We start from the raw sequence: 17,518 nt of genomic DNA, 5'->3' as shown, positions 1-17,518 counted from the left end.
AATATTCTAATTAATATTTTAATTTATTCATAGAAAAGTGGTTCTTTGGCTTCACCAAGGTAAACCTCACCAATGGAACCTTTTAATTGAATACCAGAATAGTTTGGTGGATGCAGCTTGATTAAACCTCTCTCTCTGTGTTGTTGTCTGTACTGTAAATATTGTCTTGTTAAAATGAGATTAATGTACAAACAAGTGTTAAAAGAAAAGATAAATATTTGACTGTGTGATTATCAGTGCTGTTGAATTGTGTGTGATACAGTTGAGTACACTCCAGCCTGAGAGTGTAACCATTAAAAAACAATGAGTGTAGTTGTTATCTAGAGACACATTACGCTGACAATTTGTTTAGTTCAGTGTTCTGGACCAAAAAGTCTGGACATAAATTCAAAATATGCAACCACAGCATCTTACGTATCACATTAAATATCCATTTTTCCCAGTCATTCTTCTTTTCATGTGAGTACAATATTTCCAAAAACACTTCAAAGAACCACTTGTTTATGTGTAATGGTAATGCACATGATGATGCACATTATGTCCCAGGGTGAGGTACATTAAAGCCTGGTCTCACATACTATATTTACAACACAGTTACAATACTAATGCAAAAGTACCACGACTACCACACCACAAATACAACCTGCAAACAAGAGGAATATCTTCAGATGTTGGTCAGTAAATACTTTTTTTTTCTAACAGGTGGAAATAACAACAACGTTAAACATTAAAACAAAAGATTTTCACAGATAATTTCCTAATTCTAATGAAGCCAACAAACTCATCAAAGCTTTTATTAAGAAACACTAAACGTGCTTGCGTCATCATCTGTTTCGTTGAACCTCTTGTTGGTGTGGCCGCTCACGTCCTCCTGCTCCGTGACCAGCTCGTTGCTCTCGTGGGACGAATCCTTCATCACGCTGTAATACATCGGCACGTTGTACTCCACCGCCTTCTCCTTTTGTTGCCAGTTGCACTTGCAGAGCTTCTTAAAGGCAACGCGAAACTTCTGAGACATGAGGTTGTAAATGATGGGGTTGATTGCGCTGTTGGTGTAGATGCACATGCGACAGAAGAGCAGGAACCAGGTGTTGGTGTAAGGAGGGTCGATGAAGGAGTTGACCACCACCAGGGTTCGGTAAGGCATCCAGAGCAAGGCGAAGAGGATGACCACCACAGCCAGCATCTTTGTTATCTGTTGATGCAGAGACAGAGACAGAGGAGCAAGGAAACAAGGAACAAGAGAGATGTATAATGTGGTTTTAATGAGGAAGAATAAAATTATAATGAACTTTACATGCACATGTTTGACATCATGTCAATGTTGAAGATGTCTCATAGCAAGAGTCTACTGTTATGCTAAGCTCAGCTTGAGGCTTTACCTCAGGACACAGATTGGCTTTGCCTGGGATAACAAAGGCATGACCTGCCCTACTCTCCATCTGACTGGCTGATTGCCTTTGTTGGTTGGATTGGTTAGGGTTAGGACAAGAATGTCAGGGTAAGCCAATCAGAGGCAGAGTAAGGCAGAGTGGGTAGAATTGTCCTTGTGCCAGCTGTGCTAAATGCTAACATCAGTATGCTAACATGCCAACTATGACAATGCTACGGCCTAGGTCATGCTGCTGCAGAAGGCAAAAACGTTTGTGGCTGTTTCCTGGACAACCATATTTAAGGGTGGGGTAAAAAGGCACCTGTCATGGAAAAGGTAATTGGTATAAAGTGGAGACAGACAAGTTTTTAACTTATTGCTATAAGGTAAATGTTGACTGTAAAGTGTAATAGCTGTAGAACGACACCATCAGCGTTTAGAGTGGTTCCCTATAAACTTTGCTTTCAATTTGTAATTCGAATTTACTGCACAAGTATGTCAACAATTGTGCAAACAAAACAGGAAGGAGATAGAGTTTTTGCTTTCCCTGGTACTTATTGATAGCTATCCTCAGTATTGTAAGCCATTTGCTGAGTTGCCTCGTAGCGAAATGCTAGTAAATTTAGGTTCCCTTAAGTAGGCTTTTTATTGTGAATTTATCAATGCATTTATTGTCATCTATAGTGAGAGAAATAGTGCTGTCAAACATAAAATAAGCAAGGTTGAGAGAGAAATTCAAACCCTATTTTTACTTCCACAGAGCCAGCTAATTACAGTTAGAGGCAGGTGCGAAATGACTGCGTGTGTGTCGAACTGTCGGTTTTGTAAAGTTCAGAAAATTGCCGTGCACAGCCCCCAAATTCTGATGTCAGAAAACTGTCGTGGTTTCGAAAGCCGTTCAACCATCTGACCAGCAAGAAGAAGCATACTGGCAGCTTAACATGCTGATGTTTGGGAGGTATACTATGAACAGGAAGTAAAGCTGAAATTGATGGGAATATCATCAGTTTGCAGGTATTTGGTCATAAGCCAAAGTATTTGACCTGACAGTGGTACTGGAGGAAAAGTCAAAGGATGACCATGTTACTGCACTTTGGTGACTTTCTGAATCAAAGACATTGCACTCAAAACTGGAAATGTCATCCTCATGGTAAAGCTAATGGAAAAGTAAGGGTATCACTAAATTCAGTAGGGTTCATCCTCTGAGAACCATGAACTTTTGTACAAACCATCCACCAGTTGTTGAGATTTTTGTGACCATGTTAAAGAAAGATAAATTTGAGGGAACAATCAAGATTTGGAAATGAATGAATCGTGTGTATCAGCCTGTCCAGTACCTGTTTCCTTGCAGAGACTGCACCCTTGTTGGCCTTGTTAGTGCTGTTGGAGTGACCCTGGTGAACCGACCCTCCTCCAGCTCTGTCGTTCAGATGCGAGGGCAGGGGGCTCATGAACAAAATCCTGGCGATGAGCCCATACAGCACAGTGGCCACAACGAGAGGGATCACATAGAACAAAGTAAAGTCCAGAAAATAGATCGGCATGTAGAAGCTCCTGGAGACACGGTAGCCACAAGTGACGACCACGCCATTGGTGTAGACGGTTTCATCTGTGTCCACTAAGAAGAACCACATGATGCAGTAGAGTGAGGTGAAGATCCAGACGGCAGCTATGATCCTCTTGGCCCGGGAGACGGTGCATATGAACTGTGCCTTTATGGAGTGACAAATAGCGATGTATCGCTCGATGGTGAAGGCTGTGATGGAGCAGGACGACACGTTGATGCCCAGATACTGAAGATAAGTTATACACAAGCATCCCGTGTACCCGTATATCCAGAAGGCTACAACATCAGAGATGTTAGGCAGCCCTGCCGCCAGCAGCACGATGAGGTCTGCGACAGCCAGACTGACGAGGTAGCAGTTAGTCGGGGTCACCATGTGTTTAGTGCGCAGCACGACCAGCACCACCATAATGTTCCCAGCAATCCCAACTACACAGATGAGTACTGTCAAAAATATTGTTATGACCTGCTCTTCAAGAGGGTTCAGAGGTATTTCTGTCAGATTTAAAACTTGAGTGGCATCTTGAAATACGGTTGTGTTGTTCTCCATTGTGTCAAGTCCTGCAGCCACAATTCAGTTGATCTCCAGAGGCACAAAACAAGAATCCTAAAGGCAGAAATGGAGAGAAACAATAGGTAGGGACTGTGCGAAAAGGATTTGGCTGTGGAGGGGGTTTGGAGGGATGTAGGTTTTGTTTCAACATTGGGGAAGCACATATGAAATGGGGGGAAAAGCAAAACACTTCCCTGCATTATTCATATTGTCTTTGGGCTGATCCCTTGTCTAAGGGACAAAAATAAAAACTGAAACGCCCTCTCTAAATTTTTATGGTATGAACAAATCAAATGATAATCTAAAAACAATGTGAAAGACGTCACGTGTACTGACAAACTTGAGAATTATCACCTGAATCTGCAGCTTCCCTCAGCTTTTTGGAGCTTTATAGTGAGCTGGTGTACTATTTTGGTTCTCTCTCATTGCACTGCTCCCATAGCATCATTTTCAGCTTCATTAGGCAGCTGTTTTAGCAAAAGAAGCTCTAATAACCCCCTGTGCACTACCTGCTCAGCACCAAACAGCAGACAGACACAGTAAGCGACTATCTAGTGGACACAGTTGAGCATTTATCAGCTAAAGAGACAGATATTTCCCTCAGGAGTTGGTGGAGACCAAATACAGAGCTCAAAGAGAGTGCTGTCCTGGTTCAATGGTGGAACAAGGTCCTGACATTTGGACATCAGAAACTCCACACATGAAGACAAAGGAGATGCACTGCCGTGACTAGTAGTTGCCACATACAGGTGCTCTTTGGATACTTGAGGTGCACTGTGTTTATATCATCTTGTGAAGGGCTCATTGCAGGAGTGAAGTGTACTCTCAATCAAAAGATATAAAATGTTAGTCTCTTTCAAAAACAATCTGAAACCCTCTTTTTTTGATTGTTGGTGTTCCCCAGTTCTTCTGGGCTAAAACATTTATTTCTTCCTCTTCGTTTAATTTTTACCAGCATGACAAGACAATACTAACACATTCCAACTTGGGGGTACAGCAACTTCCCTTCACTGTCAAGCTCTTGTATCACCCATACCTGTCCACACAAAACAAGGGCAGGTAGGAACCAATTGGCTTATAACCAAGGGAACACAATGACTCCACTTAAACGCCGCACATGAAAATACAAATGAAACAATATACAAAGTACTTTAAATGACAATGAAAGAATAATTAACCAGTTACTGAATCTATTACTACTTAAATATAAATAATGTACCTAAAAACACAGTGACTTAAGTATAAAAACATAACCCCAAAATATAATATGTGCAGTAATTATGGTTACAAATCCAAGGCACACTGGGGTTTAAATTAAAATGCCTTTATTTTACATGGCAATATAGATTAAAAAGACCAATGCATTGTGACTCACAGGTCATAACGGATCTCACAGGTCTTAATAGAGCGTGCCAGGGCTGACGTCAAAACCTGGAAGTTTAGCCTCGCGCTGGTTCCCGGAAGAGTGAATGTGATTTTTTGTATTGCGTTTTGGATTATGTCAGAAAATAAGCTCTGTGGCTAACACAAGTTTATGATACTTACAGGTTTTGTTCAGCGAGATAATCTTCACATATGAACACCTTTCATACCGCATTTGAAGCTTAAATGCGATGGCCAGAAGTAAAAAGCTAACGTTAGGCTTTAACGGACTACATGACTACTCCACGGTCGCATGACTCTTGATGTCACCGCCACTAAGCTTTCAACTGATGTCAGCCGCTTTATTTTAAAAACATTGTATAATGGGGAAATTGGACTGTTTAAGCTAAATAAGAAGCTGTAATGGCGGACTGCCAGCACTCTCACCTGTTCGGGGGTGATGACGTTTAATGTCCCCGACAGGGTTTGTAGTCGTATTGAGCAACTTGTTAGCAACCGCCTTTTTTACAACACGTAAAAGCTTCAAAATTCACAAGTAGGGTATTTACTGACATGTTTTATGTTGTAGCACAAAACCTGAAACTCGTTTAAGCTTTTGTTAACCACAGACCTTATTTGAGGCATTTTACCAAAATCCCATTCAATAAACGTATTGACTTTTAGACGAGAGAACCAGAAGTGCTAAAAGCACTAATGGAGTTCCGGGTTTACTGGCACACTCTGTAAGGGTCATGACACTGTTGCAACGCCTTGGTCTTTTTAATCTATATTGCCATGTAAAACAAAGGCATACACATTTTTGCACAAACCCTACAGCGTGCCTTGGATTGTTTTTGAAGGAGGCTTGCATTTTATATTTTTTGACTGAGAGTATACTTCACTCATGCAATAAGCCCTTCACAAGATGGAATAAACTCCACACATATATTTCAACACAAACTGAAAACTCATTTGTTTAGACTGCACCTAGGTCAGTGAAATAACAAGCAAGCAAACAATAGCTTTCTCTGTTACTGTTTTAAAATGTAGCGCTTGGAGCAGTTCATATTTATTACAGCTGATGTACTAGCATGACTCTTGCAGTTTTTGGGTTGTATCCAGTGGTTGATTGCACTTATTGTATGTCGCTTTGGATAAAAGTGTGAGCGAAATGACTGTAACATAATGTGGGCAATGTGATTATTGGATTTACATTCATCAGGTGGCCACAAACAAGACTGAATGATAATGTTGCTCCTGTAGGTGCAAACAAGCAACTGTTTGCCAACAGGTTCTCCAGTCAACCATGGATGTATGAAGAGAACTGGATACAGCAATTTAGGCGGGGCCCTGTTCTTTCCCATGAGAGTTGCTCAGTGGCACAGGAAGCCAAGATAGATCCTCTGTATTGTGGGGCTCATAGAGCAGGTGCATCACAGACTTTTGCGAGCCAAGCAGCTAATTTCTGGTTTAGCCCTTCGCTAACTTGTTGAAATTATTCAGTCGTGTGACTTTTAGACTTTGAAATTGTTATCAGAATGAATGGATCAAATCCCAAGAGTGAAACAAGTCATGTCACAAGGGTTGTAACACTCAAAAAAATGTATCCGCTGATTTACAGACGTCTCATTCCCAATGTATATCTGCAGGAAAAAACTTTTTTGGGCCCAACAGCATCACGTGATGGACCTAGACATTGTGGTTCCACTGTTAAGCCACTATGAAAATTGGCTTCAAAGCCCAGCGCACTTCCTAGGGGCCTGATATCAACTCAGAAAGTGATAATATGTCAGTGTTGTCTTTAAAGCTTGTTTCTGCTGCCCCCAAGTGGCCAAAAAAGCACTCATTCTTCCAATAAGTTATTGCAGGTTTAATACATTGATGAGTTTACACAACAGCTTCCAAAGCTCACATTAAAAGTGGAATTGGTAATTTCCAACTTCATGGAAAACAACAAAATTATGAATATTCCAGCTACACTCCAGAACAAAGAGATGCCAAATAAAAGGTTAACCTGAATTTTAATATAGGTCAACATTATATTTAACTTTCTATTATGATGCAGACTAAAGTAAAGGGTTGAGTGGGGGTGGAGTAGTGACTGCTGGTAGTTATAACATTTAATCACTAACATCCATAAACATCCATGTGTATTCTGTTTCTCATAACTGACATATTGGTCCCATTAGCAAGTTGACTGTGAAGGGAAAAGTTAAACCTTTGTTTTCCTTTGTGAATGATAAAGTGTATTTTAACGACCCACTGTGCACATAAAGCCATGATTTTTTTAAAAAAATGAAAGACCATCCCCTGCTCTCCCAAAAAACTCAGACTATCCCTGCAGCAAAAAGATTTAAATGCATCACCGTCCCTCTTTACATCTCTGTATAGAAGGAATAATTTACTAAAGCATTTACAGATGATTCAGAGGCAGAAAATCAAAGTGTGCAAGGGTAAATAAACATGAAACAAATGTTTTTAAGAGAAGAGAAGGGGCAGCTTACCATCATTTGCAAGAGGCGGCTTTCACTCTGGCATGGCAGCAGCACTCAGGTGCACGAATGAATGCTCATTCTTTCTCCAGAGCCCCTCCAGTCGTCCACATGTCTCCCTCCCTCTCTCCCTCTCCCTGTCTTTCCAGTGCACCCCTCCCTCTCCTTCACATCACACACCATTACATCCACAGTGCAACACACTGCCTTGTACAGCCACCAACTTAGAAATCAATTCCACCTCCCCATTCAAGCTCAGAACGTCATGTCAACGACTGAGGCCATGGCTGTGACCATAAGCCCTGTAATTATTGAGAGAACAGAGGAGGTAGCCTGCAATTCAACACATCATCCACTGCAGTGTTCAGCCATTGAATTAAGATGGCACTAATTACGAAGCAGACAATTTTTGCCACTAGCAGACATCATTTAGTTAACACTTCATCTGAATTTTCTGGTTTCACACAAATTCAGAAGTGTAGAATTCGAAAAGTCTCTCGAGGCACTAATAGGAACACACATCATAAGATTAAGATTCATGCTATTCCTTTGAGGCAGATCTGTGAAAGCTTTCACAGCCTCCAGCACTCTGATTGTACGGTGGATGCTGATACTATTAAAACCTGCTCCCAGTGGCTGAAAACATTAAGTAACATCAAAACCGATCGTCCAGAAAATCTTTTCTCAGAGCTACGATAGATTTAAATAGATCCTAACAAACCACTCTGTGCTTGGAAAGCTCTTTAAACCTTTTTCTGTGGACAGGACTGACAGTGTGAATGCTAATGCGTGACAGATGCATACATTTTCATCATTTCAAATAGTTTCAGAACGCTCAGTCCACCAGGCTTCCTCTAATGAATAGATAACAGCTTCAAAGACAACGAAGAAGAAAAATCGAACAGAGCAGTTTCTGTCCAGGTAATTGTTTGATTGATCTGCTGCATGCTAAGAAGCCCATCCTGCATTGTGTCCGAACAAATATGATGATTAGTGCTCATTTTCATGCTGTGCATCCAAAACTTGCTCATTTATTTCAAGATCCAGCTGAGAACCAAAAGTTTCTAAAGGTACTAAACATGCCAGGCTGAATTTTAGGGTATTGTGTTTAAAATTAAACCTAGAATATTTAGATTTTTCAGCAAGAATAAACATCATCTGGCTTCAATGTAAGCTGGAACACCTGGTTTCAAGCTGGAACAAGCTGATACAGAATATACACCGTGCTATACTCTCAGATAGGGTATAAGTTGATATTTCTAACCTTAAAACTACTATAAGAAAGACAATGGGAAAACTGGATGTTAAGAGGTGCATTTTATTTACATTTTAAGAATAATCAGTTTTTCAGTTCACTGCATTTCCAACAACAACAAGCCCAGAGCTGTGACACACACAGTAAGCAACACACTGATGTGAGAACTCATGATAACAGAAAACACATGAATAATTTATGATTCCTGTGTATCATCTTTAGGCTGCCGAATTCTGAGTCAACCACAGAGTGGACAGAAAGTCAGAATTAAAAATAGATGATAAAGAGGTGTTCTATTATTATTCTGGGATGTGTCTTAAAATAAACTCCAGAGGGCTCATGGGAGTTTTAAGCAGGAGGCGATAAAATGCAAAGGACTTTTTCAGAGAAAGGAAGTGATTTTTTTTTCTTTTCTTTTAGTAAGGGCAAACTGATTAAAATAGGCTGGTGAATTATTGGATGTGGATGTTCATGAAACAGATTCATTTAATCTATTAAACTCACCTAGGCCAATAAAATATTCAAAAAATCAGACAATCGTTTGCTGTTCATTTCCTGACAGGAGGGGTTGTATCACTCACTGTCTACAGCACCATAGTGGCATCTAGTGGGGCTGAGGGGTAAAATAACACACAGGTTTATGCTGAGCCACACAAAAGAAAGACAGCACTGCACACATTGTACAGAAAATATACAGTAAAACATGAGCTCTGTGACATTTGGGTTGAAATAAAAAAAAAAAAAGTTGGCAGACACAAACAAGGGGGATGCAAATTCAGCAGACGTGGTGGTACATCTATAAAAACCACAACGGGCTTGAGTGTGAGCGCCTAAGAAAGACGTTGTCGGGGGCTGTCACGCCTGCACAGGAAAAGGTGTTATTACACAGGATGCTCTATCTTCAGTTTTGCAAAAACAGAAACTTAAACAGCATAAGAGCAGTGAATGATGAGTCCACTGACACCAGCAGCTCTGTAAGGCTGAACTTTGGCACAACAGCACTGTGAGTCAGAAAATATCAGCAATCAAACAAACAGACTATTGACCATGATCACCATCTCAGTTTGGTGTGTCAGCATGGTGATCAGCACTAAAGACAAAGTACAGCTGATGATGATGGGGAATGTCATTAGTTTTGCAGATATTTGATCATTAACTAAAGTACTGGATGATGAAATTTTGACCTGATGATGGTGCTAGATTAAAAGCTAATATACAAGCGTAGTTATTACACTTCATCCTGAAGGGAACATGAATGTTTTTACAAAAGCCAAGCAGTCCATCCATTATTTGTTGAGACTTTTCACTCACAGCCCAGTCACCAGAAGAAAATGCTGGCATTGTGTTACATGTATGTTACTCTGTACATTTAATATATATTATATCGACTTTTCTGAAGTGACATAGTTCTGATGACATGTATATGAGCTGTATGACGCCGCTCCCACTGCCTTTGAGGATGTTCCAGCCAACCTCATCAGGTGGCTGAGGTGGGAAGGTTGTTACCTTGATTGAGCTCACCTGGGCCTATCAGGCTGTTAAAGCTCCTTCATGTTTTCACTCACTTTCTCCCTACAGCAGACATCTATCCTGCACCACTGTTTTAGGTTTACTGACTTTGCTGACCTGGTTATTTAAGTTAATCTTAGTTTAACACATTATGCCTGTTTTAAGTCTTTTGTGTGGCATATTCATTGAGCCAGTTTGGGACAGCTGACTTTGTCATTGTGAAGGTGATAGTGGATAGTGATGGATAGTGTGACACCTATGGCATGACTGCTGCCAAGCTGCAGTCTATTAAAAACCAGCAAAAGCAGGTGTTTTTTCGAGACATGATGCTGAGACATCAGCAGCATTTCCAGCTGTGATTGTGGCATCAAAGGCAGGTATTTAAAGGCAAAATATGATCTATGCCAGCCCAACCCTAACCCTATCTATAACAAAGTGCTTTGTGCCTAAACATAACCACACATGAACCACAGTATTGTTAAAACATAAGGAAATGGTTTCACCATTTCCTCCACATAACGATGTACAAGTGTTACATGTCTCTGGTTTGCAGACACCTACAATGGCAACATTAATTATGGCGATTGTGTTGAGTCAAAATCACAAATATCAACCTCATTGTGGTGCTAGAGGAAAAGTCAGAGGATCACTAAAGTTAGTAAGATCCATCCTCTGGAGACCAAACTATATCTGTAGAAAATGCCACAGCGGTCCATTAAATAGTTGTTGAAATACCAAAGTGGCGGACCTGGAATAAGATCTCTTCAGGGTCCCACATGATCACCAGATCAAACACATGGAGAGAATTCAGATGGAAACTTATTGTACTATTGTGCAAATTATGTCCATTCATTCTGGGCATGTCAAAAGCTTATGACCTATTGGGACAACATATATGTAACGCTCAGCGATAGCACTACTTGGAGTAATACCAGATAGTATTTAGGGACGGGCGTATTTACTTTAGCTATCAAATGTATCACTACTCCGTGGCTGGATCCAGACCCCCTATTGACAGGCCAACATTCCCATCCCTGAAGCCAAGCAGCTAGCATGAATAAAATATCATCAGTAAATTGGATAAGCATTGCCAGGTCCGGTGAATGTTCACCCAACCTTCACATAAATCATCTCCTTGTGCTCCTTTTTATTCTGCTTCACTTGTATTTTCTCCATCAAGTACGCCATCCTCCTCTCCTCCTGCTCTCTGAAAAAGGATGCAGAGATTTTCTTGCGCAGCCGTCTGGCGTAAACCTCGAGGAACACCAGAGAGTAGCTCATCAGCCACAGACATCCCAGCAGGAGTGTGACTCCCAGGTTGGGTGCCGAGGTTGTCACATCACAGAGCGATGGCTCGGGATCGAAAGTCCACTTGTAATCCCTGTGGAAGTTTGTCAGCTCCCGTGTGACACAAGACTGTGGGATGATACAGAAGGCAGGGGGGAACCACTGCACCTATCAGAGGATTAAAAAATAGAGATGAAAAGCCTTAAAAGTAAGGAAGCAAATACTGCAGGCACAGTAAAATGTCTTACCTTATAATCGACACTTATGCTGGCAGTTGTTGGTGGAAAGTCCAGAATCCACGGCAGAATCGCCTGAACTATGTGATACACAACATAATCCAAGGCTACTATTAAAGCTATTGCGATGAAATATAACGTCACCAGAACCAGTGATATGAAACAGGAGGTACATTCCTGACTTGTTATTTTGCAGCTTGGGAGACAAGTTTTATCTATAGCATTATCATTCGCTCTCTGCCAGAGCTCTTTGGAGATGTGGTCATTATCAAACTGAACTGATGCCAGATAAGATTTCAAGTAGCGTGCAGATTCAAAGATTAGTAGAGCAACAAAAATGGCAGCAAGGATCCGGTTTGACAGCAGTTTGTATTCTTTCAGCAGGTTCCTGGCGTGTGAGAAGTTGACCTCTATCTGCCCAATCATCTTAGTAAACCTTCCTCTGACTTCTGACACATCAACATGTGTGAAATGATCCAACTTCCTCAAGTTGGTGACAATGCTCAAGTCTTCCCTCCTTGCTTTGATGGTTTCCTCAACAAGGTCTTTCTTTGCTTTGTTAAAAGGTTCAGATGAGTTTAACAAAGTCTTTGTGAAACCCTCAGCGGTACACTTGAGGATGCGAGTGACCGCCCCTACGTTCACTGAAATATTAGGGATGACGTTCAACACTAGAATCATGACAGAGGCTGTGATGAGGAGTTTGCGTCCCTGTTTGGTGCAGACAGTGGGTAGAATCATGGTCAGTACACAGCGCAGAGGGTGACACAGGAATGAGGCCAGGAACATGGCCACGCTGTAGATGCAGGCGGTCTGAATGGACCCGTCATGGTTGTATTTGAGAGTCTTTGACAGCCAGTGATGAAGCAGGCCGCCAGTGACGATGGCGAGTGTGAAACAGAGAGACAGCTGAGTCAGTATGTCTCTGCCAGAAGGTGCAGGTGCAGAGTAAACATCCCAGAGGTAAAGCAGGACAGATTTTAAAATCTGTCTGCAGGGTCCTGCCCTGTTCCTGAGGAGAGAAAACACAACCTGAATTAAGTTACACAATAGTTTGACATTTTGGGAAATATTTGCTTTCTTGCTGGGAGTCAAACCCTTAGGAACAGCGCCAGTTTATCATAGTGGCCAAACCATGGAATTACAACTTCTGGGTCTGTTATATGATGCCATTGGGCCCAAAAAGACCTTTTCCCATTAACTTAAATATGAAAAAGACGTGTTAATCAGTGGATACATTTTTTTGAGCGTCACATCTCCTGCAAAATGAATCGTTTCACTTATTGGGATTTGATCCATTTGGTCTGATAACATTTCAAATGTCTAAAAGCATTGCATGATTATTTATTCCTATTCAGGTTAGTGGAGGGTAAAACCAGAAGTTAGCTGCTTGGTCGGCAAAAGTCTCCAGTGCATTCGCTCTATGGGCCCAATGATGTAGAATATCCAGGTCATATTATAACCAGAAGTTGAATGTTTACGCCATTGTGCAACTTTCATAGAACTGAACGGGCACTTGCTTGCAAGGCTGTATCATGTTCTGTTTATACATCCATGCTTTCATGTTTGTAGGTTTCCTGAAGGCTACTGTAGGTTCAACTACACGCTTGGTAGGAGGTGTGGGAGTGAGCAGAAATGTAATTCAGTTGCTTGCAATCTGCAACCTCACCACTGAATGCCACTTAATCCTAAATACTCCTCCTTTAACTGGGTGGCATAATTAAATTCGGGCTGTTTTGAGTGACAGGCTATCTGCTGACATTGTCCTCAGTCAGATCCACCCCTCACTCCTCCACAGCTCGAGCCTCTTGTCCAAATATGGTCTTTTCTTGCTCCAAAAAAGATGATTTCAGCCGTTATGACGTGAGGGCGGTATTGATCCTTTCATGTATCTCTTGGCAGAATAAGCAAATGAGCAAAATTCCCCAAATGTCACGCTATTACTTCAGCTATGACAGAGGTGATTAGCTTAGTGTAGCATAAAGACTGGACTGGAGGAAACAGCCTAGCTCTCCCCAGAGTTTGAAAAATAGGTTTAACAACATCTCACAGTTTTACTAATCAGCACAGTGTATGTTTGTTTAATCTGCCCACAAACAAATGCAAAACAAGAATTTGTAGTTTTAGGAGTTGTCAGGTTTTTTATTTCTGTTCTGTGCTGTGTCTTCTCTGTTAAACCACAATTAGACATTTCCCCTTTTGTAACTTATCAAGAAAACAAATAAACTTATTTCCCCAAAGTGTCTAACAATTTACTTAACTCCACCAAATGAAAAACTCAGAGGGGCGACAGTTTTGCACAAGATACTTTCCCACACGCAACTGATCACCTTTAACCACTATAAGACTGTGAAATGAGTAATTAAACTAAACATGCATTTGTCAGTCATGTAGATCCTAAAATTTATAAACCACATACCATTATACAGCCATTACAGGACTAACAAGATGGATGGATAGATATATATATCCATAGACAGATAATTTAATTTGTAATGTCCTTTAGGAAATCATTGGACCAATAAGGCCCTATTAAAAATAATTAAAAATAGTTAACAGTAACAATAACAGTTCTTACCTGACAGGCGCAATAATACTCTCTCTGATGAACTTCATTCTCACTGTGAAAATATGAGATGAAAGAGGACTGGGAATTGTTTCAAGACTGAGCATTCAAAGAGGAACTTCTCACAACAGTCACTGTCATGTTGGTATTTGTGGGTCGCCTACAAGTTCTCACGTGGGAAATGAAAAGACAGCTGTTCTCTATGTAAACCATACATGACACAAAATCATATGTAGAGGCATGATGTAATCACACACACACACACACACGCATGCACATACAATGTGACAGGGGTCACACTCTCAGAGTGACATAAAATCTGGAAATTTCATGCAGTTGGTATTTGTTTCACTCAGCTCACTGAGTGTTATGTTGATGCCAGTGTGATCACAGATAATCTAAATCAGTGCTTCCCAACTGGTGGGTCGTGGTCCAGAAGTGGGTCGCGGGTCCATTCTGAATGGACCACATTTGACTCATAAACATGAACTGACTTAAAACTATCATGGTTACATGAACATGAATTAAATCAAATCTTATAAGCTGACTTTTTAACTAATTATTAGCTTATTTAATGAAATTAATTATTTACCTCCATCTCAGATGAAATATTATGGAAACTGTCACACAAGAGACCCTCCCCTGGCTCTTTTTTGGATAAACAAGCTCTATTTTGATGCTTTGTAGGCACCCTGTTGCCCATTGTGAATCAGCTTATTTCCATTGTGAATTAGAAAATAGTTGAAGGGCCACACGGCACCCTGTCACAGGCCACATTTTGCCCATGTGTCACAGCTCTAATTTCTTAGGTTTTGTTTTTTTAAAGTTCATTTCTTCATGTCGTTTCCTGTTTTACTTTGAAACTCACATCTCCTCTCTTTTCAGATCACTTCACTTCTTGCCCCTGTGTTTTCCCTCCCTTTTGATGACTTCACCTGTGTCTGATTGTCTGTCCCGCCCTGATTAGCCTCACCTGTGTCTCATTATCCTTCAGAGTATTTAGTGTGTGTCTTGTTTTCTCTCAGTGCCAGTTCGTCTTAGTTTCATGTGTGTCTAATGTCCAGGCTTTTGTTTCCCAGTGTCCTTTTCTAGAGGCCTGTACTATGAAGCCACTTCAACTTACCCCGGATATCTTACATTATCTGGCTTAGCTAACCCCTAACATTGGCCATCTGGATAGCTAAGGGGTATTCCAGGTAGGAGGTTCAACACACTCTGAGTCTAACCCTGAACTCTGAGTTGATTTACCCTGAGATGGGAAACTCTGAGTTACCGGTTCCAGAACAGCTGATCTGAGTTAATTTAGTCAACTCTGAGTGTGTTCACTCTGAGTTAAACCGACAATAAAAAGCCATCATCAATGGAGCTCTGACTCCACGATTCACCATGGCAACAGGTAAATAAAAGACAGCACCTCCATTTTAATCCAGTGGATGTAGAGATATTAATGCATGTGTAGCAGACAGTGCACGTTTATCTTTGAAAGAAGAGTGTGAGTCAGAGCGAGGAAAGTGTAAATAAGTTAACCATAAAGTTAATAAAAAAGTTTTATTCAGTGTTGTCTGTTAATTCATCATTTATCAGACTTACATTTCCTTAATGAAGATAAAGTGGTGGAATCTGACTGTGTATCAGGCTGTAGATACATTACATTATATTGATTATATATAATAATATATTTGTTCAGATTTAATCTGATGGGGAAAACACAGGAGGCAGCAACTGAAAAATAGGAAGATTTAAAACATATAGGCTAGGCTATAGATCAAAGACATAAAGACATGACTGTAAACTCACAGTCTGACCCAGTAATAATATGTTTGGTGATTTGCACCTGAAAAGACGTTGAGGTTAAGATACAGTAGATTTTAAAATGTTGCACATCTATTTGTATCTTGACTCAACAGCATTCAGTGACTTTATTTCAGCTACAAATGTAGTAAATTTAAAGACACTGAAATGCTGCACCATTACTCACTCAGAAATATTAACACATAATCCCCAATATTAGGCTATAGGAATTATATTCCATCAATGCGACCAATGACATCAGTGATAGAGATCATTAGTCATTGATACTACGTGTCTAAAGCTAAATACCGATTTTTAAAATTTAAATAATTAGGCCTACATTATGTGCAATAGACATTTGGGAGCTGCTCTAACAGACTGACTGTGTCTGATCCTTGTGCACAGTGTTATAAAAAATAATAGCCTAAATATAAAAAGGACAGAGGTTTGATTCCGAGCTGAGGATGAATTCCCGCTGTGTAATATTTGAATGTAATGACAAAAACCGATGTCCAAAGAAATGATTAATGTGCATAAATTCAGTAACGTAAGACAGTCCTGAGGAACAAACTAATATCCAGCAGGATTTAGACTGTGACAGACGGTAAATCTCCGCTAATGAATGCGCTTCGATACAAGCTTCGACACGGACTGAATGAATGAGGAAATGAAACAGCGTGTAAGAGGGAGGAGGCAGAGGAAAACTCAGGGTTTATTGAAGAAAACCTGTCAGCGGGCAGGTTATGTTCACAGAGTCTGTTACCATGGTGACTGACTCAGAGTTTCAGTTACACCTCTTTCTGGAACGGATAACTCAGAGTTTCCCTCATCTCAGGGTTAACATATTCAGAGTTTTCGCATAACCCGCTTTCTGGAATACCCCCCTGGTATTACAAAGCTGGTTATCAACTACCTCAGTTGACTCTTGGTTTTCCTATTGTCTGTTGATTGACACAGCCTCTGCTTCATCCCTGTTGAATTTGTTTACCTTCACTGACTGTCCTTTTGTGAACTGAACCTACCGTTTGACCAGTAAAAACTGTTGTTTTACCTGAACTGTCTCTATAATTGTGCGTTTAAGTCCTCTCTTACCTCAGGCTGCTAGTTTAGTTTCACTAGCATGTTTACACTCTTTCCTCCAGTTTGTCACACAAATATAAAACTGTTGACAGATGCATTTTTTCCACCTAAGTAAAAACTGCAAAAAGAACTATCACCCCAGACTTGTTTTATCATGATAGAAATCAATAAAAAGATGAATGAATTAGCATTTGTTCTGCCGACACCAGTTGGTTTCAGCTGGGTGTCTCGTTGCTAGGAGCAACCACGACTGGCAAAGTCCTACAGCAGATTAACTGACATTCTGTTGCTAGTGGCAACCACCATTTCCAGAGCTCCACGGCAGTTTAACAGACACTGTTACATGCTGTCAAATCTGTGACCAGGCTAAATATTGACAGACATTTTTATCTACTGCCCAAACACTCTTGAGAATTATCAGCTGTTGTGTGATTGTTGATTTGTTATTTAG

General features: G+C 40.6%; 2 protein-coding genes across 2 annotated transcripts; both read right to left on the bottom strand.

Annotated features, from left to right (window-relative positions):
* Nucleotides 1-796: 796 nt before the first annotated feature.
* Nucleotides 797-3,486, bottom strand: LOC125891559 (thyrotropin-releasing hormone receptor-like). The gene is made up of 2 exons (XM_049580929.1): nucleotides 2,710-3,486; nucleotides 797-1,195 (listed from the first exon to the last, which is right to left on the bottom strand). Exons 1-2 carry the CDS (start codon nucleotides 3,484-3,486, stop codon nucleotides 797-799), a joined length of 1,176 nt encoding a protein of 391 aa, XP_049436886.1.
* Nucleotides 3,487-11,117: 7,631 nt separating this feature from the next.
* LOC125891772 (osteoclast stimulatory transmembrane protein) lies at nucleotides 11,118-14,246 on the bottom strand. Its single transcript, XM_049581268.1, has 3 exons — nucleotides 14,209-14,246; nucleotides 11,643-12,642; nucleotides 11,118-11,562 (listed from the first exon to the last, which is right to left on the bottom strand). Exons 1-3 carry the CDS (start codon nucleotides 14,244-14,246, stop codon nucleotides 11,215-11,217), a joined length of 1,386 nt encoding a protein of 461 aa, XP_049437225.1. The 3' UTR covers nucleotides 11,118-11,214.
* Between the last annotated feature and the right edge of the window lie 3,272 nt (nucleotides 14,247-17,518).

This window comes from Epinephelus fuscoguttatus, linkage group LG7, assembly GCF_011397635.1.
Source record: "Epinephelus fuscoguttatus linkage group LG7, E.fuscoguttatus.final_Chr_v1".
In the NCBI taxonomy this organism is placed as follows: domain Eukaryota; kingdom Metazoa; phylum Chordata; class Actinopteri; order Perciformes; family Serranidae; genus Epinephelus; species Epinephelus fuscoguttatus.
Note: the sequence above shows the minus strand (reverse complement) of the source record. Positions and strands in the feature narration are given on the sequence as shown.

What these genes read in the sequence shown, in the direction of transcription:
- LOC125891559 (XM_049580929.1), bottom strand. Translation starts at nt 3,486, where the DNA reads ATGGAGAACAACACAACCGTATTTCAAGATGCCACTCAAGTTTTAAAT. An exon ending in CAGTCTCTGCAAGGAAACAG is followed by an intron (nt 1,196 to 2,709) that starts GTACTGGACAGG and finishes CTGCATCAACAG; the next exon opens with ATAACAAAGATGCTGGCTGT.
- LOC125891772 (XM_049581268.1), bottom strand. Translation starts at nt 14,246, where the DNA reads ATGAAGTTCATCAGAGAGAGTATTATTGCGCCTGTCAG. An exon ending in AGTATTATTGCGCCTGTCAG is followed by an intron (nt 12,643 to 14,208) that starts GTAAGAACTGTT and finishes TTCTCTCCTCAG; the next exon opens with GAACAGGGCAGGACCCTGCA. An exon ending in GCATAAGTGTCGATTATAAG is followed by an intron (nt 11,563 to 11,642) that starts GTAAGACATTTT and finishes ATCCTCTGATAG; the next exon opens with GTGCAGTGGTTCCCCCCTGC.